At 35.8% G+C, this 20,230-nt stretch overlaps 1 protein-coding gene across 5 annotated transcripts in view; it reads right to left on the bottom strand.

The window, feature by feature from the left end:
* LOC124515210 (sodium channel protein type 1 subunit alpha) overlaps window positions 1-20,230 on the bottom strand; it is an 81,287-nt gene that overhangs the window by 27,346 nt on the left and 33,711 nt on the right. For all 5 annotated transcript variants that reach the window (XM_047083873.1, XM_047083874.1, XM_047083876.1 and 2 more), the window contains exon 16: window positions 19,244-19,726. In XM_047083873.1, coding sequence (XP_046939829.1) covers window positions 19,244-19,726 — 483 coding nt within the window. The remainder of the gene's footprint in view (window positions 1-19,243; window positions 19,727-20,230) is intronic.

Below are 20,230 nucleotides of genomic sequence, written 5' to 3'. Positions count from 1 at the left end.
TAATAAATATCTTTGCTATATAGTATTACTTTAACTCACAGGGAAATTTTTTTAAAGGAATACTTGCAAAGTCTTTAAGAATTTTGGACAAATCTACCTTTTAACAATCACAGTTCTTCACATATGATGCCAGATATCTGGCTCCATATCAAACTTCATATCCATTACTAAATACCATTGTTAGTTACCTAGATTTCAGATTTACAACGAGCAATTGTGAGTGTTAAGATTAAAAGATGTGAACCTACATAACATGAAATTAATTTTATCAAATGCCCAATGGCTCCCTAAATAGCCTCCTTTGAGGTGACTTGCCTGGATGATGATAAAATAAATTGCTACTTTTTTTTTTTAGCACAGTTTCTAAAGGTCTAACTAGTTCAGATTTTCTACAGATGAGAGTGCTGTTGCCAATACATCAAACTTTATTCTTAAGAATATTCTTTAAAATAAGCTATTGTTGGGGCCCCTGGGTGGCTCAGTCGGTTAAGCATCTGACTTCAGCCCAGGTCATGATCTCATAGCGTGAGTTTGAGCCTCGCGACAGGCTCTGTGCTGACAGCTCAGAGACTGGAGCCTGCTTCGATTCTGTCTCCCTCTTTCTCTGCCCCTCCCTAGCTCACGCTCGCACTGTCTCTCTCTCTCTCTCTCTCTGTCAAAAATAAATAAACTTAAAAAAAATAAAATAAAATAATCTATTGTTTGACAACTCAACTTTGTATATGGTACCAGTTACTAGGTATAGACAACGATTTTATAGATGCTTACAAATTAGTTTCCAAACACTTGTCAAGCAATGTAAGTATATTCTACAGTCTGCCTGAACTACTGTTAAGAAAGTAGAAGTGTGCCTAATGTTACTCAAAATCAACATGCTCTCAAAGTCATGATTTATTTATTTATTTATTTATTTATTTATTTATTTATTTATTTATATTTATAGGTAGACTTCACACCCAGCACAGAGCCCAATGCAGGGCTTGCGCCCACAACTCTAAGATCAAGACCTGAGCTGAGATCAAGAGTCTGATGCCCAACCAAGTGAACCACCCAGGCACTCCCTAAACTTACTCCTTTAACAAAGTTTCTGATTCTGGTTGTTTGTAGTATCATTCTTTGAACAAACAGACTCCAACTCTCATTTATTCTTACTCTTTTCCAATATTGACAGTAATCTATAGTCAAATTTGTTAAATTTCACTTTTGAAATAACCCTTCTCTCATTCTCATCTTCCAAATTCTTATGAGCTTTCTGCTCATCCTTGTCACCTCTTTGGAAAGCTATCCATAATAATTATCACCCTCATTCTAGCCTCACGTAATTCTAGAACTTTGTGGACCATGAAGCCTGCTCTATGCTAGGTGCCCAATAAATATTTGGTGAATGAATACCTCTGTTTCATATTTTATTGCCAGATGAAGCTTTTTGTCTCCAACTTAGCACTCCAACCAAATTTTCCAAATCTATCCTTCACAGTAGCTGTGCTTAATTTTAGTCAAGGTGAACTTCTTAATGTTTTCTGGCTGTAGCTTAAAGTGGTTATTTTTGCCCATCATTGTGGAAGAATAATAATTACTCTCATCTAAACCCCCTTTACCACTTTGTTTGCACAACACTTTGGGCCCATACTACTTTTTTTTTTTTTTTAAATCTAACCTCCCTTTATTCTAATTGACTTACTACATTAACAACAGTTGGCATTCTCTGTAAAACACAATGACTGATATGCTTGGTGTGCTGGAATTGCTCAGCTGGTTCTATTGTATCACACCTGTGCATTTCTGCTTTTATCAGGAGAGCTGTTTACTTATCAAGAATAAGTTATGTTTGGGGGCATGTGGTGGCTCAGTCAGTTGAGCATCTAACTCTTGATATTAGCTCAGGTCTTGATATTGTGGTGGTGAGATCAAGTCCCTTGTCAGACTCTGTGTGCAGCCTGTTTGGGATTCTCTCTCTCCCTCTCTCTCTGCCCCTCCCTGGCATGCTCTCTCTCTTTCTGTCTTTCTCTCTCTCAAAATAAATAAATAAACATTAACAAAAAATAAGTTATGTTTGTTTTCAAATCAATTTGTACCACTTTAGATTAGCGTAATTGTGTAATTTACTCTTAAATAATTTTATAAAACGAGTGAAAGAAAGTTAGTTGTTGTTGCATCCATAAATACTAAGTTGAATTCATTGCATAAGTTTAATAAAGGCAAATCTCCCCCAACCATATACATACAAATGAAAACAAAACTTGTAAAATTAGGTGTGAATAATTGTTTTTTAAAAAAGGAGGGGGTACTGGGGATATGCATTTCTGGAAGGACGCTAAATTCAGGTTGCTTCACAAGGTTCTTAAAATCTCTGTCCTTTTTGAAAAAACCTAAACTGGAAATCCTAGATGATAAATTGTAAGTGTGGCCCATGCCAAAGTGATGCTGCACAACTGCCAAGGATAGCACAGGCTAGAACAAGAGGCCTAAGGTAACATTTTCATGCAAGTGTCTATCAGTTTTCAAGATGAAGCAGTTTAATGTTTGAGATCTAGAAGGAATTCCTGTACCTTTCAGGAGTGGGACAGGATTGCAAATTAGATTTTATATATATATTTATTTATTTATTATTAAAAAATTTTTTTTAAGTTTTATTTATTTTGAGAGAGACAGAGACAGCATGAGCGGGGGAGGGGTAGAGAGAGAGAGAGAGAGAGAGAGAGAGAGAGAGAGGCAGAGAGAATATCAAGCAGGCTCTGCACTGTCAGCACAGAGTCCAACACGGGGCTCGAATTCATGAAACCATGAGATCATGACCTGAGCTGAAACACAGTCAGAAGCTTAACTGACTGAGCCATGCAGGCGCCCAACAAATTAGACTTAAAAAATTGTATTTGTATTTGGCTTAAATAACTTATGTAATCAACATTTTGCAAAGGAAGCCTGGTAAGCCGTATCATGGGAGGATAGTCCCCGATTCCCTTACTAGTCAGAGAAATTTGCCCCAACTTTCAAGTCAAAATAAAATCGGATAAACTGACAAGTGAATGTTAGCAAGATCAAACCACAGACAGGTGGGTGCAGGCTAGATAATCTACTAGAGATAAATGATGCTAACCAGAGAGAAATGTCAGTGCTTTTTTTTAGAAGTTTATGTATGATGTAAATCAAGGAGTATTTAAATGTGAGAGAGGAAAGAAAAACAAACAAAATGAAACAGATACAGAAAAAACTGAGGTGAAGTGTTACATGGGAGGCAACGAGGGTTTTGACTGATGAGCTAAATAAAGAACATTAATAAATAAATTTAAAAATTAATGAATTAGATAATAAATGTATTAAATAAAAAATAGATTAGAATACATAAAAACATTAATAAATAAAGGCACCAAGACCTTTCATTCAAACATAAGACCGTTGATTAACAAAGACAAGAGAGAAGGGCACCAAGATGAAACTTAAGTATGTAATGCTTTTAGTTCTACTTGGTCAGTGACGTACTTCAGAATTTAGAGAAACGGTGTTTTTGCAGATGATGAATTGTACAGTTAAATTCTCAACCAATAATCATGTAAATGTATAACATTCATTTCGCAATAAAAGGTGAGTGTCTGTCATTCTTACGGAAGAGAGGCTTCCAACCTATGTTCTGAAGAGATGGAGACGTCAACCTTAGGAGGAAGATAAAGGCCAACCAGGCAAGTTCCAGGCAGAGCAGTTCCATTATCATGTGCTTTACACATTCATGATACATGAAAGAATTTGTTTAAAAAACACAATTGTTGGGGTGCCTGGGTGGCTCAGTCGGTTAAGTTTCTGACTCTTGGTTTGGGGTCAGGTCATGATCTCACAGTTCATGAGATGGAGCCCTGAGTCAGGCTCTGTGATGACAGCGCAGAGCCTGCTTGGGATCCTCTCTCTCCCCTTCTCTCTGTCCCTCCCCTGCTGCACATGGGCACACCTAGGTGCTCTCTCTCTCAAAATAAATAAATCAATAAACATTAAAAAAAAAGCCCACAATTGTTACAAAGTGTTAAAAAACTAGAGTTGAATCAAAACCTGGGGAAATGAATGCCCAAATTTAATAAGAAGATACTAAAATGGAAGAAAAAAGTGTGGGTGAATAATAAGGAAGATTATATGGAATTTAGTAACATGGTTTTCCATGGAAACAAGGTGATAGGTGGAAAAAATTCCCAAGATCTAAGAATCCTAGATAAAAACAACTTGTATGCAAACTTGTAATGCACAGAGATATAAAAACAAAAATAAAACATTTTTAGAATTTGTCACTAACACCACCCCTAACTGGGAGGTTATATCAGTTGGAGAGAAAGTATTTTTGTGGTTTGAGAAAATGAAAGCTCTTTCAGAGGTTTTAGTCTAAAGACCTGAAAAAGGATTGGCAATATGACAAGCGATATGCAACAATATCTCTTCTTTATGTCTGAAAAAATACTTCCCTGGCAGTCCGTGGTAGTAGAATTCTGAGTTTGTGTTAGAATTCTGGCCACTGTTGTCACGCCCTCCAATACTCCCCACCCTTGCATGTGGGCATGGCCTGTGACTTCCTTCTAGCCAACAGAATATCGTGAAGGTGATGGGCCACCGCTCTCCTGATTATGTTACCCTGAACTATGTTAGAAACATGCTCCTTTCCCCCTCTTTTTCTCTCAAGAAAAAAAGTAAACTGTTTTAACTTCCTTATGCTAAGTACCAACAACCATGCTTATGTGGGCAGCAGAACATGAAAGCTGCACTATGTGGAAGACATACACTTCCAATACAATACATTTTATAAATTATTCTCAAGTTTTTGTGTTTTTGTATTTTTTTTTTTTTACTAGAAGCTTATAAGAATCAAAATGGAAAATGACCCTGGAGAACTTTACATTCAGATTAGAAAACTGGACCTAGGGGCGCCTGGGTGGCGCAGTCGGTTAAGCGTCCGACTTCAGCCAGGTCACGATCTCGCGGTCCGTGAGTTCGAGCCCCGCGTCGGGCTCTGGGCTGATGGCTCAGAGCCTGGAGCCTGTTTCCGATTCTGTGTCTCCCTCTCTCTCTGCCCCTCCCCCGTTCATGCTCTGTCTCTCTCTGTCCCAAAAATAAATAAACATTGAAAAAAAAAATTAAAAAAAAAAAAAAAAGAAAACTGGACCTAGATGGTACAACTAGTATAATTGACCTGGCAAACATACACAGTTAATCTGTCGATAAGTTAGGGTTCAAAACTCCTAACTTAAAAGTTCTTTTTAGGGGCATCTGGGTGACACAATGGTTAAGCGTCTGACTCTTGCTTTGGGCTCAGGTCATGATCTCATGGTCGTGAGTTCGAGCCCCATGTTGGGCTCTGTGCTGATCATGGTGCCTGCTTGGGATTCTCTCTCTCCCTCTCTCTCTGCCCCTCTCATGCTCACTCTCTCTCTTTCTCTCAAAAATAAACTTTAAAAAGTTATTTTTAATTGGACGTGCTGCCTCTGTGTATATTTCATTATCACACATCACTGTACCCATTATGTACATTGTTTTATTTGCATGCATGCAGAAAATATGCATGAATTGTTATCATGTTGCAAGGTTATTCACATATGAAGTAGGTAGATGTTGTAAACTATTTTACACAGCCAGGTCACATCTGTAATTCTCACCATTTCTCAGCTGATCATTCCAAGAACTTTTAAAACAGTCTATGGCCTTCAGTTAAGCCTTTCTTCAATCCACCTGCCAGCAGAAGCTGGTGTGATGCTTTAAGACAAATCACCTTCTGACTAAAATCTACAAAGACTCCCCCTCATTTCTTTGGTGTCTGCTAAAATTCCCTTGTAGGTAGGGGCTCCAGTGGCCCTGCTGCAGAGACTAATAAAGATGTGGTTGGCTCTAAAAAAAAAAAAAAAAAAAAAAAAAAAAAGCTAACCTAGTTTTTTAGGTTAGTCACCTGTGGGTCACCAACAACCTCATCTTTACACCCCTCTCCTGGATCAGACCATAGTAGTGGGAAGAAAGCCCCTAATAATGGGGGTTCAAGCTCTCACTTTCTGTATGGTTTTGCCCAGATAATTCCCTGGGCCAGTCTCTTACACGTAAAATGAAGGAATGATCTCTAAAGTTCTTGCTGTAGTGTTCTACCACTCTGTAGTCTTTTAGGATTTGAAATGATACAAAAGAGATGTGATACTGAAAATGGTAAGAAGGCAATGCAGGGAGAAACCTGGACTCAGGGAGAGATACACAGTAAGTGCTCAGGGTGGGTATGGCTGCTTTGTGCATAGATGAGTCATAGGTGCTGGGTCTGTGTCTAGAAAAATCCCATGATCATCTCTGAGCGAGGATGGGAGAAGCAAAAATGAATGCTACTCCCACCTTGGAAACAGAGAAACCATTCACATGTAACTGGGCTTTTAAGTTAGCTTCTGTACTAGTCCTTTGTGCAATATTCATGTAATCACTAAACATTTATTGGGAGATACTATATTCTCAGATTTGAGTTAAGTTTCTGTCTCCTAGAACCCCTTCATCAGCATAGTGAATTATTGCATTATTTATCTGTTTTTGTTTCTTTTCCTTTGCTACTTTGTCCCCCTTTTTATTGGCCAAAGCGAAAAGTACAAAGTATTTTATGGTTACTTTAATATTAATTTATTAAAATGAAGGTTAAAGATTCTTGAGGTTCATTTCAGTTATGTTTTTTTCTTCTGTCAATCATCCTTGTCTTTTGCCTGTTTTTCTACCGGAGTGTTTGTGTTCTTACCAGATTGCAGTTGCACTTTATAAACAGAAAATCATTTGAGTTTCCTTAACATGTAATTTTTCCCGTTTGTATTAGTTTTCTACTACTGTGTAACAAATTTCCACAAATTTAGCAGCTTCAAACAATACCAATTTATTATCTCACAGTTTCTCTAGGTCAGAAGTCTGGTCCCACATAGCCGGATTCTGTGCTCAGGGTCTCACTGGGATAAGCTAAGGTGTTGACTGGGAATGCAGTTCTCATCTGAGGTTCAAGATCTACCAAACTTATGGGCTATAGGCAGAGTTCATATCCTTGCGGTTTTAAGGCTGAAGTCCCTGCTGTCCTGCTAGCTCATGGCCTTGAACCATTCTGTAAGTGGAGGCCACCACACTTCCTTGCCACATAGGCCCCCATAGGCAGTCTTTCTTCCAAGCCACTCAGAGCATCTCTCTCTCCCCAGAGCATCTCTCTCTCCTTCAATTACTCTTACATGACCAGTGGGAGAAAACTGCTCTTCAAGGGTTCATCTGATTAGGTCAGGTACACCCAGGATAATCTCCCTTTGGCTATAAACATAACATAATCACAGGAGTGGTACCTCATCATAATCAGATTTCAACTGCACTCATAGGCTGGGGATTACCCAAGGGCAAGAGTCTTCGGGGTCATCTTAGGATCTTGCCAACCATGCCAAACTCTGTGTGTTTTATTAGTTTTCTTTTCTAAGAACCACTGCTATGCTAATATCATCTGCTACACTGATAATTAATTAATTTCTCTACATATATTCCCTTCATTTTGCTTAAATTCTAATTTCTCAAACTAAGTTTTTGGTCATGTTCTTTCATTCTTTCTTGATCATTCTTGTCATCATTAAGACATCCAATGACTACTTGGTCCTATCCCACAGATTCTGATGGAGAATGTTCTTATTCTCCAAACAGCTATTTATGTATTTTATTTGCTCCTTAACTCAATATTTGTTTAGGAGGGAATTTCTTAATTTTCAAATTGTTAGAATTTTTTCTATTATTTTACTATTAATTTGTAGTTTAACTGTTTTCTGATTAGATGATAACTCTATATGATATCTTCTATTTTGAATTTATTGAGGTTTACTTTGCTATCTAGTATATTGTTAATTAATATAAATATATACACGAGCACTTGAAAATAAGAAGTCTCAAAAAAAAAGAAAATATGAAAACCCTGCATAAGTAAATTTTGAGATAATGTATACATTCAAGATATACTTACTTTTATTACTTATATTATTCAAATAATCAGTGTCCTTATTTAATTTTTCTTTGTTTTATCACAGGCTAAGAGAATGGTATTAAAACTCTCACAACCATTTTTATGTATCTTTATCAATATATTCTTGTATTTTTCATTGTTGAAATCAGTTGTTGGCTTTGAGTTCTTTATTTCATTGGAGTAATAACACAATTACTCAAAAATAGAAGGAAATGATTTTTAGATGATGGCAAGAATCCATCTCTAATAAAATACTAAAAAAATTGGATAACAGCAAAAATGAGTGCAACTGATTTTTCCTTTTTTTGTTTTTAAATTCAAATTTAATTTTGTTTTGAAATTCACCATTAAAATAATAAAGCATTAGGTTCTTACAGTTTTTGAGATTAACAGACGATTTAAAAAATCTATTTTCGTGTTTATTAAGCCATTAATCAACCTTTGATTTAACTGATTTCTCAATGAGCTAATTTATTTGAAAATATGTATATTTTCACACATGATTCTCAAGCTAAATTCTGCCTTGACCTGTAATGTTCATGTATTTTTGGCAGGCTGACTTCATAAAGTGAGCCGAGAGAATGCAGGGGCCATATCGTATCTGAAGCATCCACTTTGTTTTTTACACCAGGGCATTCAATAACCACTTAATAACTATAACACTGATGGTAAGAGCATTTTCCCTCCTCAATGGATTTATGCAACATTTCTTGCTTTTTAAAAATGTTCTCTACTATAGCAAATGATTTTGACCTTGAGGGTGAAGCAAAACAAAGCACAGCAAATAAAATACTCCACAATATTTTTTAAGAGTAAATGATTAAATGTTTTTTTTCTTGTTCCCTGACTTGATATTAGGATGTTTATGCTCTTATTTTAGACTTGGTTTGTTATAGGGAGCTCATTTATAGGGTTTAAAAGGAGTTCAATTTATAATAAGTGAAAAATTTATTAAAATATAAATCTGGAATTTACGGGTCAAAGGACATGAAATATGTGTATGTATATATACATATATTTTTATTTTTGAAAAAATACTTATTTTTAAGCTAGGTATGTACTGTTTTAAAGATGGGCATTTTACTGTTGTTATATATACTTATATGTACTTAAATATCTATACATATATATCTTAAATCATACAGAAATGAGATGCTCTACAACGTCAAAAATATTAGTATTAATATTTCATTGTGTACACTGTGCATATTAAAAATTTAAATGACCTCTATTAAAGACTCTCAACAAAGCAACAATATCAAAGAAAAATACAATGTCCTGAGATTTAGCATTTCCACAGAGAAGCTGGAAAAGTCAAATATTAGTCCATTAATTCCCACATCATCCCTAAAACCCAGATGATTTCTTCATCCAGCTGTATATTGGAAGGACAGTCTTCAGTGCATTTTTCATATTTACTAATTATTAACTTGTTCTTATCAATTGTGAAATCCAGTGTTAGTCAAATTTTTCACCAAGGTAGAGGGGAAGGTCAAGGAATATAGCTCTAGCATACTCCGAATACTGCTTTAAAGTATGTCAAACATGGACTTTGTATTGATGATTAGATATAAGGTAACAAAAGAAATAGAACATCTCATCATATATTGGACCAACATAAAATTTTTGCAATACAAATAAGTTAGAAACAAACAAACAAAAAAGTCTGCAAAATTACATTTATAATTCCCAAGTTAGAAGTCAAAGTTGTAAATCAAATGAGTAATTTCCATTGTTAAATTCATTTTGCTGAAATGGGCATAGAGTCTCTAGCGTTCTTTTGACATTAATTTTTAATGATGAATGATAACATTTAACAAATATTTAATAAGTGTCTACTGGCGGGAGGAACTGTATAACTATAATGAAAGGGTTAAGAGTCCTGTTTTGAGCCAGCCAGGCTTGGGTTTGAATCGCAATTACTGATTTTACGGACTTTTGGCAATTATCTTCACCTCATTAAGCTTTAGCTTCTAATTTGTAAAATGGTCCTTACATCACATGGTTGCTATAAGGACTGAACAAGATAACACATGGAAAATGCTTGGCATGTGCTTGCCTGATAAATGGTAATAATTTTCATAATAGTATTATATAGTTTATAATATTTGTAATTGCTAACATTTGACCTTTTCAACTACCAAAAATATTAGTCTATGCACAACAAGATTAGGGCCTGAAGAATGAAATAGTGACGATAATAGTCCTAATACCTGCCCTCATGGGTTCAATCAGATGGAAGATACAGAGAAGCAAACAACTGTCACACACGGTAATTGGATTCGTGTAGAGGATCTTGAGAGCACCACCTAATTCAGTCTAAGAAGGTTACAATAGAAGGAAATAACACTTGGGACAGAAGGATGAGTTGGATGGGGGTGGGGCAGGTGAAGAGGCGGGGGTAAGAGAGTGTTCTAGACAGAGAGAACAGGCATAAGGATCAGAACCTGATAGAGCATGGGGAGTTTTAGGAAACAAAAGAGCAGTGTACTCGGATGGGGAGGGGAGGAGGGTACTACTATGTGAGGCTGGAAAGGTCACTAAGAGTCATTTTTTGCAAGGATTCATACGCCATGTTAAGTAATATAGACTGTAAGCAAGGGGCAGCTTCTGAAAGTTTAGAAAGAGGGGAGACCTTTGACCAGGTTTACCTCCTAGAAAGATGACTTATTATGTGGATACTAGACGAGTGAGGAGGAATATTCGTGGGGGTTGCAGCAGTTAAAGCTGAGAGATGATGGAGGTCGGACATTGTACAGAGCTGGTGGGGATGTGTAGTAGACAAAGAAACATAGAGTTGGCACCACCTGGTAAACACTTCGATGTAAGCAAGAGGGAGTTTGCGTATCCACTGGCTGGAATAGTTGTCGTCTCATAAAGATCATGGCCCTGAGAAACTATAGCTCAGGATAAGGAAATAGGCAAGAGCTGAAAGGACATCCTCAACCAATGTCCAGATGGGACTCTCCAAAGTGTTTCCTGAGCATCCGTCAGATAATTATATGAGATTCTGAGTGTATTCTTTTCTCCTCCTTCTCTCCTCCCTGCCACCTCCCCGGAGAGGAGAAGCTGCATCCAAAAGCAAACTGCTTCCTTAATTTGACTTAGGAAGAAGAGTCTTACTTGATTTATTCTATCTGTATACTTTCAGAATATATAACTGATAAAAATGTATGTATTCATGAAAAGCATAATTAACTTATAAAATGCCAATTACCACTGATGCAGCACCTCATTTGTGCCAGGTTCTGTGCTTGTTACTAGAAGTACAAAGATATATACGACCACAGTTATTCTCAAGCTGCTCACAAGATTAGTAAGTAGGACAGACAGATACGCAACAGAGAAATAGAGTATAATACACACATTTCATGTTATGCAGCTAGCAATTATATTTGGGGGGAATTGAGAGGGTTTTCCAGAATTAAGAGTTGCCTGATATAGTGAGCAACAAAGCAACAACATATCTTTATTGAGTCAATACATGGACAAAGTCATGAATCTCAATTCAAAGATCATTTTGTTTTGTTAGATTTTGAGGAGAGTGGCAAGAAGAAGAAGATAATTTCCAGCAAGAAATTATAGAGTCAAAAGACATAAACTTCATGCAACGATGTGACTAGGACTGGGCTGAGTCCTGGGGAATTGGACAGAAGAAATGAATCTCATCAAGATGGTGCAATTGCCTACGATATATTCAAGACTGCCTTTTCCCTGTCCATGGCAATGTGCTTCAGATGGTAATTCTAGTAATACAGATGAAATAATAGGATAGGAAGCCGGAGGTCATGATTGGAGATGGATTTAGAAGATAAAATCCACAGGATTTGACAGTAAATTTGATGAGGGGTTTCAAATTAGAGAAGTTGAGAATGAATCTAGACTTCTCATAAGCAATTTGAGAGCTTATATGATTGGGAGGAAAGTAGCATGGATTTTTTGGAAGCCAGGGAATGACAGAGCTTAAAGAATTAGGAAATATTGGGGCACCTGGGTGGCTCAGTCGGTAAGCGTCTGACTTCAGCTCAGGTCATGATCTCATGGTTCGTGAGTTCGAGACCCGCATCGGGCTCTGTGCTGACAGCTCAGAGCCTGGAGCCTGCTTCAGATTCTGCGTCTCCCTCTCTCTCTGCTCCTCCCTCACTCACACTCTCTCTTTCAAAAATAAATAAACATTAAAAAAAATTTAAAAAAAAGAATTAGGAAACACTGCAGACAAACAGGTGAGATAGGGTCACTGAACTTGGCAATTAAGAGAGAACATCAATGGTTTCTGACATTGAGAAAGTTAGGGAAAAAAACAGAAAGGGGATGTTTGAAGGTGACTAAGCAGTGGAAAATGGGAAAACAGTGAGTATAATCTATTTTTCAAGAAGATTGGCAATGAATTTAAGGAAAAAAAAACTTAAGAGATGAGATCAAAGGGACACTTAAAATTTACATGATTTTCTTTTATTTTAGAGCAGGAATCTTGTCCATTTATCTAAGTTTGTGGTAAGGTCTTCTAAAGGAGAAACTGTAATACAGGATGGAGGCAATAGTTGCTACATCAGAGACCATGAGGATTTGTGAAGAGACTGTACAGAAAGAAAAGTTGGGGGCATACGCATCTATCTTGCAGAGATTCCTAATATCCCCAGATATTTTGTGTGATGATTTTCTATGAGAAACATTATGTTATCATGGTGTTCATGAATTTGGATACTTGTAACAATCTTGGTACCTATCCCTTTTGATTCAAGATTAACCAGAGACTTCCTATTTCCTTATTTAACATATATTTACTGGGCACTTTCTATAGGCTAGGCACTATGCTAAATGTGGGCTATACTTTGGTAAATGAAACGGATTAATCCCTGCTCTCAGGTACATTTAAAAAAGGATCAGTTGCCACGTAAGGTGTTCACTGTAGACTTTTCTGTGTTAGTACAAATTTAATCTGCTGAGCAGTATATGCTGAGGTTGGAAATTGTCACATGTTCTTTAACCCAAGTACAGTAAAGGTAAAAGTATTAAATGAACGAATATCAGCAAAGCTGCAAATAAGTTTTATTTTAACACAGATGTTATAAATGAGAGGGCAAATGGAAGTCTAGAAGTAAATATTCATTACCCATTTACTCATTCATTTAATAAACATTTTGTATATGCTATGGCCTTAAGGTGACTAAGACCTGGTTAGTGTTTCTCCTATTCTCAAAGATTTCATAATCTAATGGTGCAATCATAGAAGTGCTTCCTAATGATTTTAAGCCTTAAACTCAGAAGCATGTCTTCCTAAAATACAATGTGAAGTAACCATAGCCTAACAGAATAAGTGCTCTGTAATTAGAATTAGAGTTCCACAGGTCAGTGTGAGATGCAGCAGCAGATCGGTCTAACATGCAGGCCATTCCAGAAGAAAGAGGATCCTCCAGGACTGAGGGAGAGGACTCAGGCACTTGTGGCTGTGCCATTAACCTATGCCCAGTGAAGAGGTTTGGTAGCTAAGACCAACTCTATAATGGACATCTATTCTTAGTTCTTTAATAAACAATACATTTATTTTAAAGAAATGCCAAAGAAATTATTTTTTCAGGCACTGTTAAGGAGATTTAGTGTAATGGTTAAGAACATGGACTGTGTTGCCAGCTGCTGTATTCTAGCCTGGGATCAGTCCTTACTATTTGTGTGACATTGGCAAGCTACTTGAACTCTTTGCATTCAATGTCCTTATCTGTAAGATTAGACTAATAATATCTATCTCCTGGTATGAAGCACTGGGGGAGACAACACATTGTAAAACCCTACAAACAGTGTTTTCCCACGGTGAGCACTCAACATATGATATCTGTTATTAACATGACATGAATTACAAAGATCCAAATGTCATTTTTACTCATTCTGGGGCTCACTCATTGCAAAAACAAGTGTACTTTTTCCCTAACTAGCTTAGAATACGTGTTTTTATTCCAAAAAGTAGAAGTTTAATAACTCAATTCATTTAAAAAGTATTTATGAGACAGAATTATGATATAATTGTGCCTTGGCCCCTTATGTTTTTGAGCACTTTTAACTTCAGAATAGCTTTTAGATCCTCATAATATTCCTATAAGTGCTATTGGACAGTTGTCCTCCTTTTACAAATTAGGAAATGGGACAATATAGGGTTAGTGATTTGCCCAGAGTAGACGTAAGGCCACCAGACTTTTAGTCTAGTATTTAAACAAATCAACCAAAACTGAAAAAGTTCCTGAGCACACACTTGTGCCCAACATTGCAGTAGGTGCCTCAGAAGACTAAAATTATATAAAATACAATCCATAACCAAAGAATCTTACTTTCTAATTGGAGAGATATCATCTTATATTGTCTTTTGCACAGTCTCAGCAGTTTTGCCCAGTTTTTAAAGCTCTTTGAAATCTGTCCAAGCCACCACCCTTTATTATTAGTTTTCAGTGGAAACCCATATTTCTAGCTGATCCATTATTCTTACTACTGCATGAGTCAAGAAACATTATGAGGTTTTAATTTTTTTAATGTTTTGTTTATTTTTGAGAGAGAGACAGAGTATAAGTGGGGGAGGAGAAGAGAGAGAGAGGGAGACACAGAATCTGAAGCAGGATCCAGGCTCTAAGCTGTCAGCACAGAGCCTGATGCAGGGCTCGAACTCGTGAATCGCGAGATCATGACATAGCAGAAGTTGGACAGTTAACTGACTGCGCCACCCAGGTGCCTCGAAACATTATAAGGGTTTAAAAACAATTCTTTAGGTTATTTGAATGTACTTTGTGGGTTGAGGTCTGCTGGGATTTACAGAATGATGAATGTGACCCATGCTATGCCTTTTCTGCATTTGGGAACAAACATGGGACAAGTAGAGACAGATAGACCATAGATTTGTCCTGGAATGGGTGGGGGTCAGTTGTGTATAAGTGTGCATCTTAAGGGGGAGGCAAAGCAAATACAGGCCTCCATTTTACATGTCCCTTAATATGGAGTCTGTTTTCGGTTTCCTGGAAATTGGGGCAGTCAGTAGCCTCATCTCCTGTGATTTTATATTCCAGAAATACTAAACTATTATTGTTTCCAAACACATCCTGTTGGTTCATGTCTCTAGGTTTCTGTATATTTATTTTTTCTGACTGGAATGCTCTTTAGAAAAAAGTTTTCTTACATTTTTTAAGGAGTCTACCATATCAAGAATTTAATGAGAAATTTAAAAATTAAACAGATAATACAAAATCTATCACTTTCCCCAGATAAACACGTAAAGAAATTTATTACTGAGGGCAGAAGGCAAACAATACAAAAGGACTAACAGTGGAGTATGTTACTAGTACTTCTTACAAGAAAATACTGGGAGCAGTTGGGAATGTTACTGGTAATAATAATAATGACAGTTTATTGAATACTTACAATTTGTCAGGCATTATGCTAACTGCTTCGCATTTATAGCCTCATTTAATAGTCCACAGAAAGTATGAAGTAGGTGATATTATCCTCATTTTTGAGATAAGAAAATTGAGGATTAGATAGTCGGGTAAGGTCACATGGTATGTGGCTAAAATGGAATTATACAACACAGTGTCTGGCTCTAGAGCATAATCAATTACCAACACCTTTATAATTGTGGGCCTCACATGTCTACAGACAAGTGCTTAGAAAATGGTAATAAACAATGGGCATTTGTAATTTTAACTCATGCCACTAATAGAATTTCAATAATGATCCATTGTAGATAAGGCTTATTATTGAAATTAAGGAAGGGAAACATTAACATATTCAAATGGAACAGGTAACAGAGACCATGGCCAGTAACATTTTGAGTCAATAAGGTATTTCCCAACATGGAAATTCATATTTAAAGGTTGAAAGTCATTTTTCTAAAATCCAAATATATATACAGTTGACCCTTGAACAATGCAGGGGTTAAGGGGGCTGATCTCCTGTGCAGTTGAAAATCTGCATATAACTTTTGGCTCCTCCAAAACTTAACCATTAATAAATAGCCTACTGTGACCAGAAGCCTTACTGATAACATAAACAGTTGATTAACACATATTTTGTATATATATTATATACTATATTCTTATAATAAGGCTAGAGAAAAGAAAATGTTATTAGATAATCATAAGGAGGAGAAAATACATTTATAGTACTGTACTGTATTTATAAAAAACAAATCAGTGTGCAAATGGGTCCATGCAGTTCAAACCATGTGGTTCGAGGGTCAACTATATATGTATGTGTGTATACATGTATATATGTATTTGCATATATGTATATATGATAATTACCATATAATATTATAATTACTATGCACATATGCAAAACTACGGCTCGTTTGTATCCTCTATTACTAGTACACTCCCTGGCACATGGTAACTGGTGAGTAAGTGAAGGTAGGCAAAAGAACAAAGACTAAAACAGAAAGAACCAAAATGATAAGGTTACTTTAATACAGTATAGACTGCATTCCTAATTTAGAGTAAAGAAACTTCATCTTTTGAGGCATCTGCTATCAGTTTAATTCCACTAAAAGAACATCTTCTAAATTGTGCCTTCCTTTGAAGAGAATACAGCATAAGACTAAGGAAGCAATGAAGAAAAATAATTTTAATTGAGTTTATTTATGACCAAGAAGAAAAAAACAAATGGTGAAGGCAAGTGCCAGGAACTTTGTGACGATGTGGTAATTTATAAAAGAATATTTACAGAAAGCCAGTTGAAAAATGAATGAAATAAACTGAAATGTAATGGGGATGAATAGAAGGTTCAGTATTTAATATAAATATTCAGCTGGATGAGATACAACTGTGTTTCAATAGCAATTCTTGTGAAAAGGATGAGGGAAAATTACTTTCCTAGAAGCCCAATATAAATTGACAAGGCAAATGTCCGATAAAGATAAAAGCGACAGGACCTAATACAGCATTACATTGAATCAAGAGAAAAATGGCGTCTGGATCATGGGAAATAAAACTGTATTTTCAGGTGTGCTTTCATCAGAGCAAGTGTGATAATGAGAATCCCTCAAAATGGTTCCATTAAAAAGAGTTGGAAAGAGATGGAAAAGTTTAATCTGAGTGCCTGCTTTGTGCTAAACATGTTCAAACATGTCACAAATATAAAAGGAGAGACAAGAATGCATGTAAGTAGTTATAACAAAATCTTACAATACTTTGTAATATGTGTAAGCCTAGAACATGAGTTGTTCATTGCATAAACTCTTTGCCTTCTGTCTCTGGAAACCAAAAAAAGAAGCCATCCATTCTACCTGGGGTCCAGCAGTTTTCATGCCCACTGCTTTCATTAAACATTTTTTTAATGTTTATTTATTCATTTATTGCTTTAATTTTCTTCTTTATATATTTGTCATTCGCAAATTCTTTACAATGGAAATGAATTGTCTTTATAATAAAAAAGAATGCAATCCAAGTAATTTAAAAAGGCTCTTAAAGACTAATTCCCAAATTATCCAAAACCCCATGTAGCAGCCTGAGCCTTATTCCCTTTCTGAATGAAGCTTGATTATATCACTGTATTCAAAAGTCCAGGGTCCCCCAAAGGCTGGGCCAAACCAGGCACTAATGAATTTGCTATTTTCTAAAAATACAGCGAAATGAAGACAGACTCTAGTAGTGAGCATTATATGTTAAATACACTGATCATTAATAATACAATTAATTCAATTAAAAGGATTATTAATAAAATAAGAATAAATGGGGTTTAAACTAAGTCCCTCTCTGTCTAAGGTTCATTCAGGTCTCAGCTTAACAATTATTTACATTTAGTTTAAACTAATTTATTGTTATCATTTTTATTAATGTCATCAATTTCTCTGATTCACCTTCACACATTCAAGGGGAATCAACAACACTAATTTTCCAGCCTATAATTTGTTCGTTTTTTTCTTTTCTTTTTTTTTTAATATGAAATTTATTGTCAAATTGGTTTCCATACAACACCCAGTGCTCATCCCGAAAGGTGCCCTCCTCAATACCCATCACCTACCCTCCCCTCCCTCCTACCCCCCATCAACTGATTTCAAAGAGCTAAAACAGTTTAAGAATTCTGAACTTTAGGCACTACAGCCATGGACCTAATGCTTGCACTTTGATTAGAAAAGCAGTGCATTTAAGTTCAGTATAGGCAGCAAAAGCTTAATTTATCAGATTTCCTAAAACACGCAATGTGCAATGGTATCATCTATTCTGTTTAATTACAGTTAAAAAAATTACTGGTACAATAAACTGTTTTATCAGTTCCTATGGATCATGACTTAAATTTGAGAAATACTGTATTAAATTATCTCTAAAGTCTCTACTACCCTTACATTTAAATTTTCAATTAATGCAACGATAATCCAAGATATAAAATGACACAGAGTATGCAGAAAAGAAATAGAACTGCATCCAGTGGTTCAGTGGATAGTCACTTTTTTATAAAAAGATCAGTTTTTCTGTGAACTAGCTCTGAACAATACAAACAAAAACAGTATAAATAATGTAAAATTTTTGCAGCAAAATTATTTGTTATGGATGGTCTTTATAATAAAAGTTGCATTTTTTCCTAAAGTTTCTTTCTTTTTTTCTTAACGTTTATTTATTTATTTTTTTTGAGACAGAGAGAGACAGAGCATGAACGGGGGAGGGTCAGAGAGAGGGAGACACAGAATCTGAAACAGGCTCCAGGCTCTGAGCTGTCAGCACAGAGCCCTACGCGGGGCTCGAACTCACGAACCACAAAATCATGACCTGAGCCGAAGTCGGCCGCTTAACCGACTGAGCCACCCAGCCACCTCTTAAAGTTTCTTTCTTAATTCAACAGATAGCATGTAATAGCTATTAGTCTTCATTAAATATTAAATGTAAACCTAAAGATTCAAGCCAAAAAAAATCAGACTAGAAAAAATACTGCCAAATTTAACAGTACCTTAGAACCAATTTTACAAAAATAAAGATCATTAAAAGAAATCAGCTTCCATTGGTTCTTTAGCAAAAGTCAAATATTTAATGAAACTGAGATACTACTCAAATTAAAATCCTGAAAAAAACTACACAATGTTTTACAAAAATGAGCTATCATTTTTTTTTTCCTGAATCCATTTCCATGGACATGTGAGATGAAATGAGGATCTACCTACCATTCTATCTCTGCACTCTTTCTCTCCTCATCTCATTACACAAATATGATTTACCCAAGGCAATAATATACAAATATATATTTACATACAGGCAATAATACATGCATGTACATATAAATTTATACCTACCCACACATATAAAATCTTACCTCTTTGCTTTCTTCCAGATCTGATTCACTACTGAAGTCCTCTGTGTTTAAATTTTCAAAGTCAGACTCTCCTACAGCAATTGGTACAGTCACGGTAAGACTGGGATTGTTTATGAATGACATGTAATCGCTTTCATCAATAATGTATTTTTCAACACTGCTGCCGGTTCCTATTCCACTTGTGGTTCCATTCACATCTTTAATATAGTCAAGATCTTTTCCAATTTCTGTTGTATGATTGGACATACAACTGTCTTTCTTATTGTTTAGATCATCAAGTGGTTTAATTTCATCTAGAATCTTTTGTTTTCTGACAAACGATTGTTGAATAAATTCATATATTTTTCTCTTCACATAAGCTACTCCTTTGTGCATCCTGTCCACAGCTATTTGGAGGTTGTTCATTTCATTATCATCATCTGTGGCTGCAAGATTGTCTGCACTAAATGAGCTCAGAAGCAAGGCCAGAAAGAGGTTCAGGACCTTAAAAATAACACAAACATGATTATAATTTCACCCCAATGTAAAGAGCAGATTGTGATCACTTATTCCTCTAAGTGTAGAGGAAACTGTAAGTTCTAACAACTAGATTAGAAAGAAGCACCATAGAATAGTGATTAGAAGTTGGGTAATCTGAATTTGTGATCTGGCTCAGTAGCTACTACACTCTACATCCTTGGGCAAAGACATGATTTCTATTGGTCTCACATTCTCCCACATATAGAACAAAGATGATGAATGAGTTAACCTAAGGTTTAGCTATGTTTAAACTTGTATGATTATAAGAAGACAGATTGATATATGTACTATGCACAAGTTCTAACCTTAAAAATCATTAGTGTTTGCAATTATACACTGAAATACATTCTATAGTTTCCCTTATGATAAACAGAGATATTGAGTTGGATATTAATTAAAAAATAATCATTATGATCCAGAATGAGAATAAGTATCTTAACACAGGTATTGACACTTATTTTCTTAACC

Source organism: Lynx rufus, unplaced genomic scaffold (genome assembly GCF_022079265.1).
Source record: "Lynx rufus isolate CCGP_SWC_20201006 ecotype Redwood Valley unplaced genomic scaffold, mLynRuf1.p SCAF_2, whole genome shotgun sequence".
NCBI classification, from domain to species: Eukaryota; Metazoa; Chordata; class Mammalia; order Carnivora; family Felidae; genus Lynx; species Lynx rufus.
The sequence above is the reverse complement of the archived record's forward strand: the minus strand, read 5'-3'. Positions and strand labels throughout refer to the sequence as shown.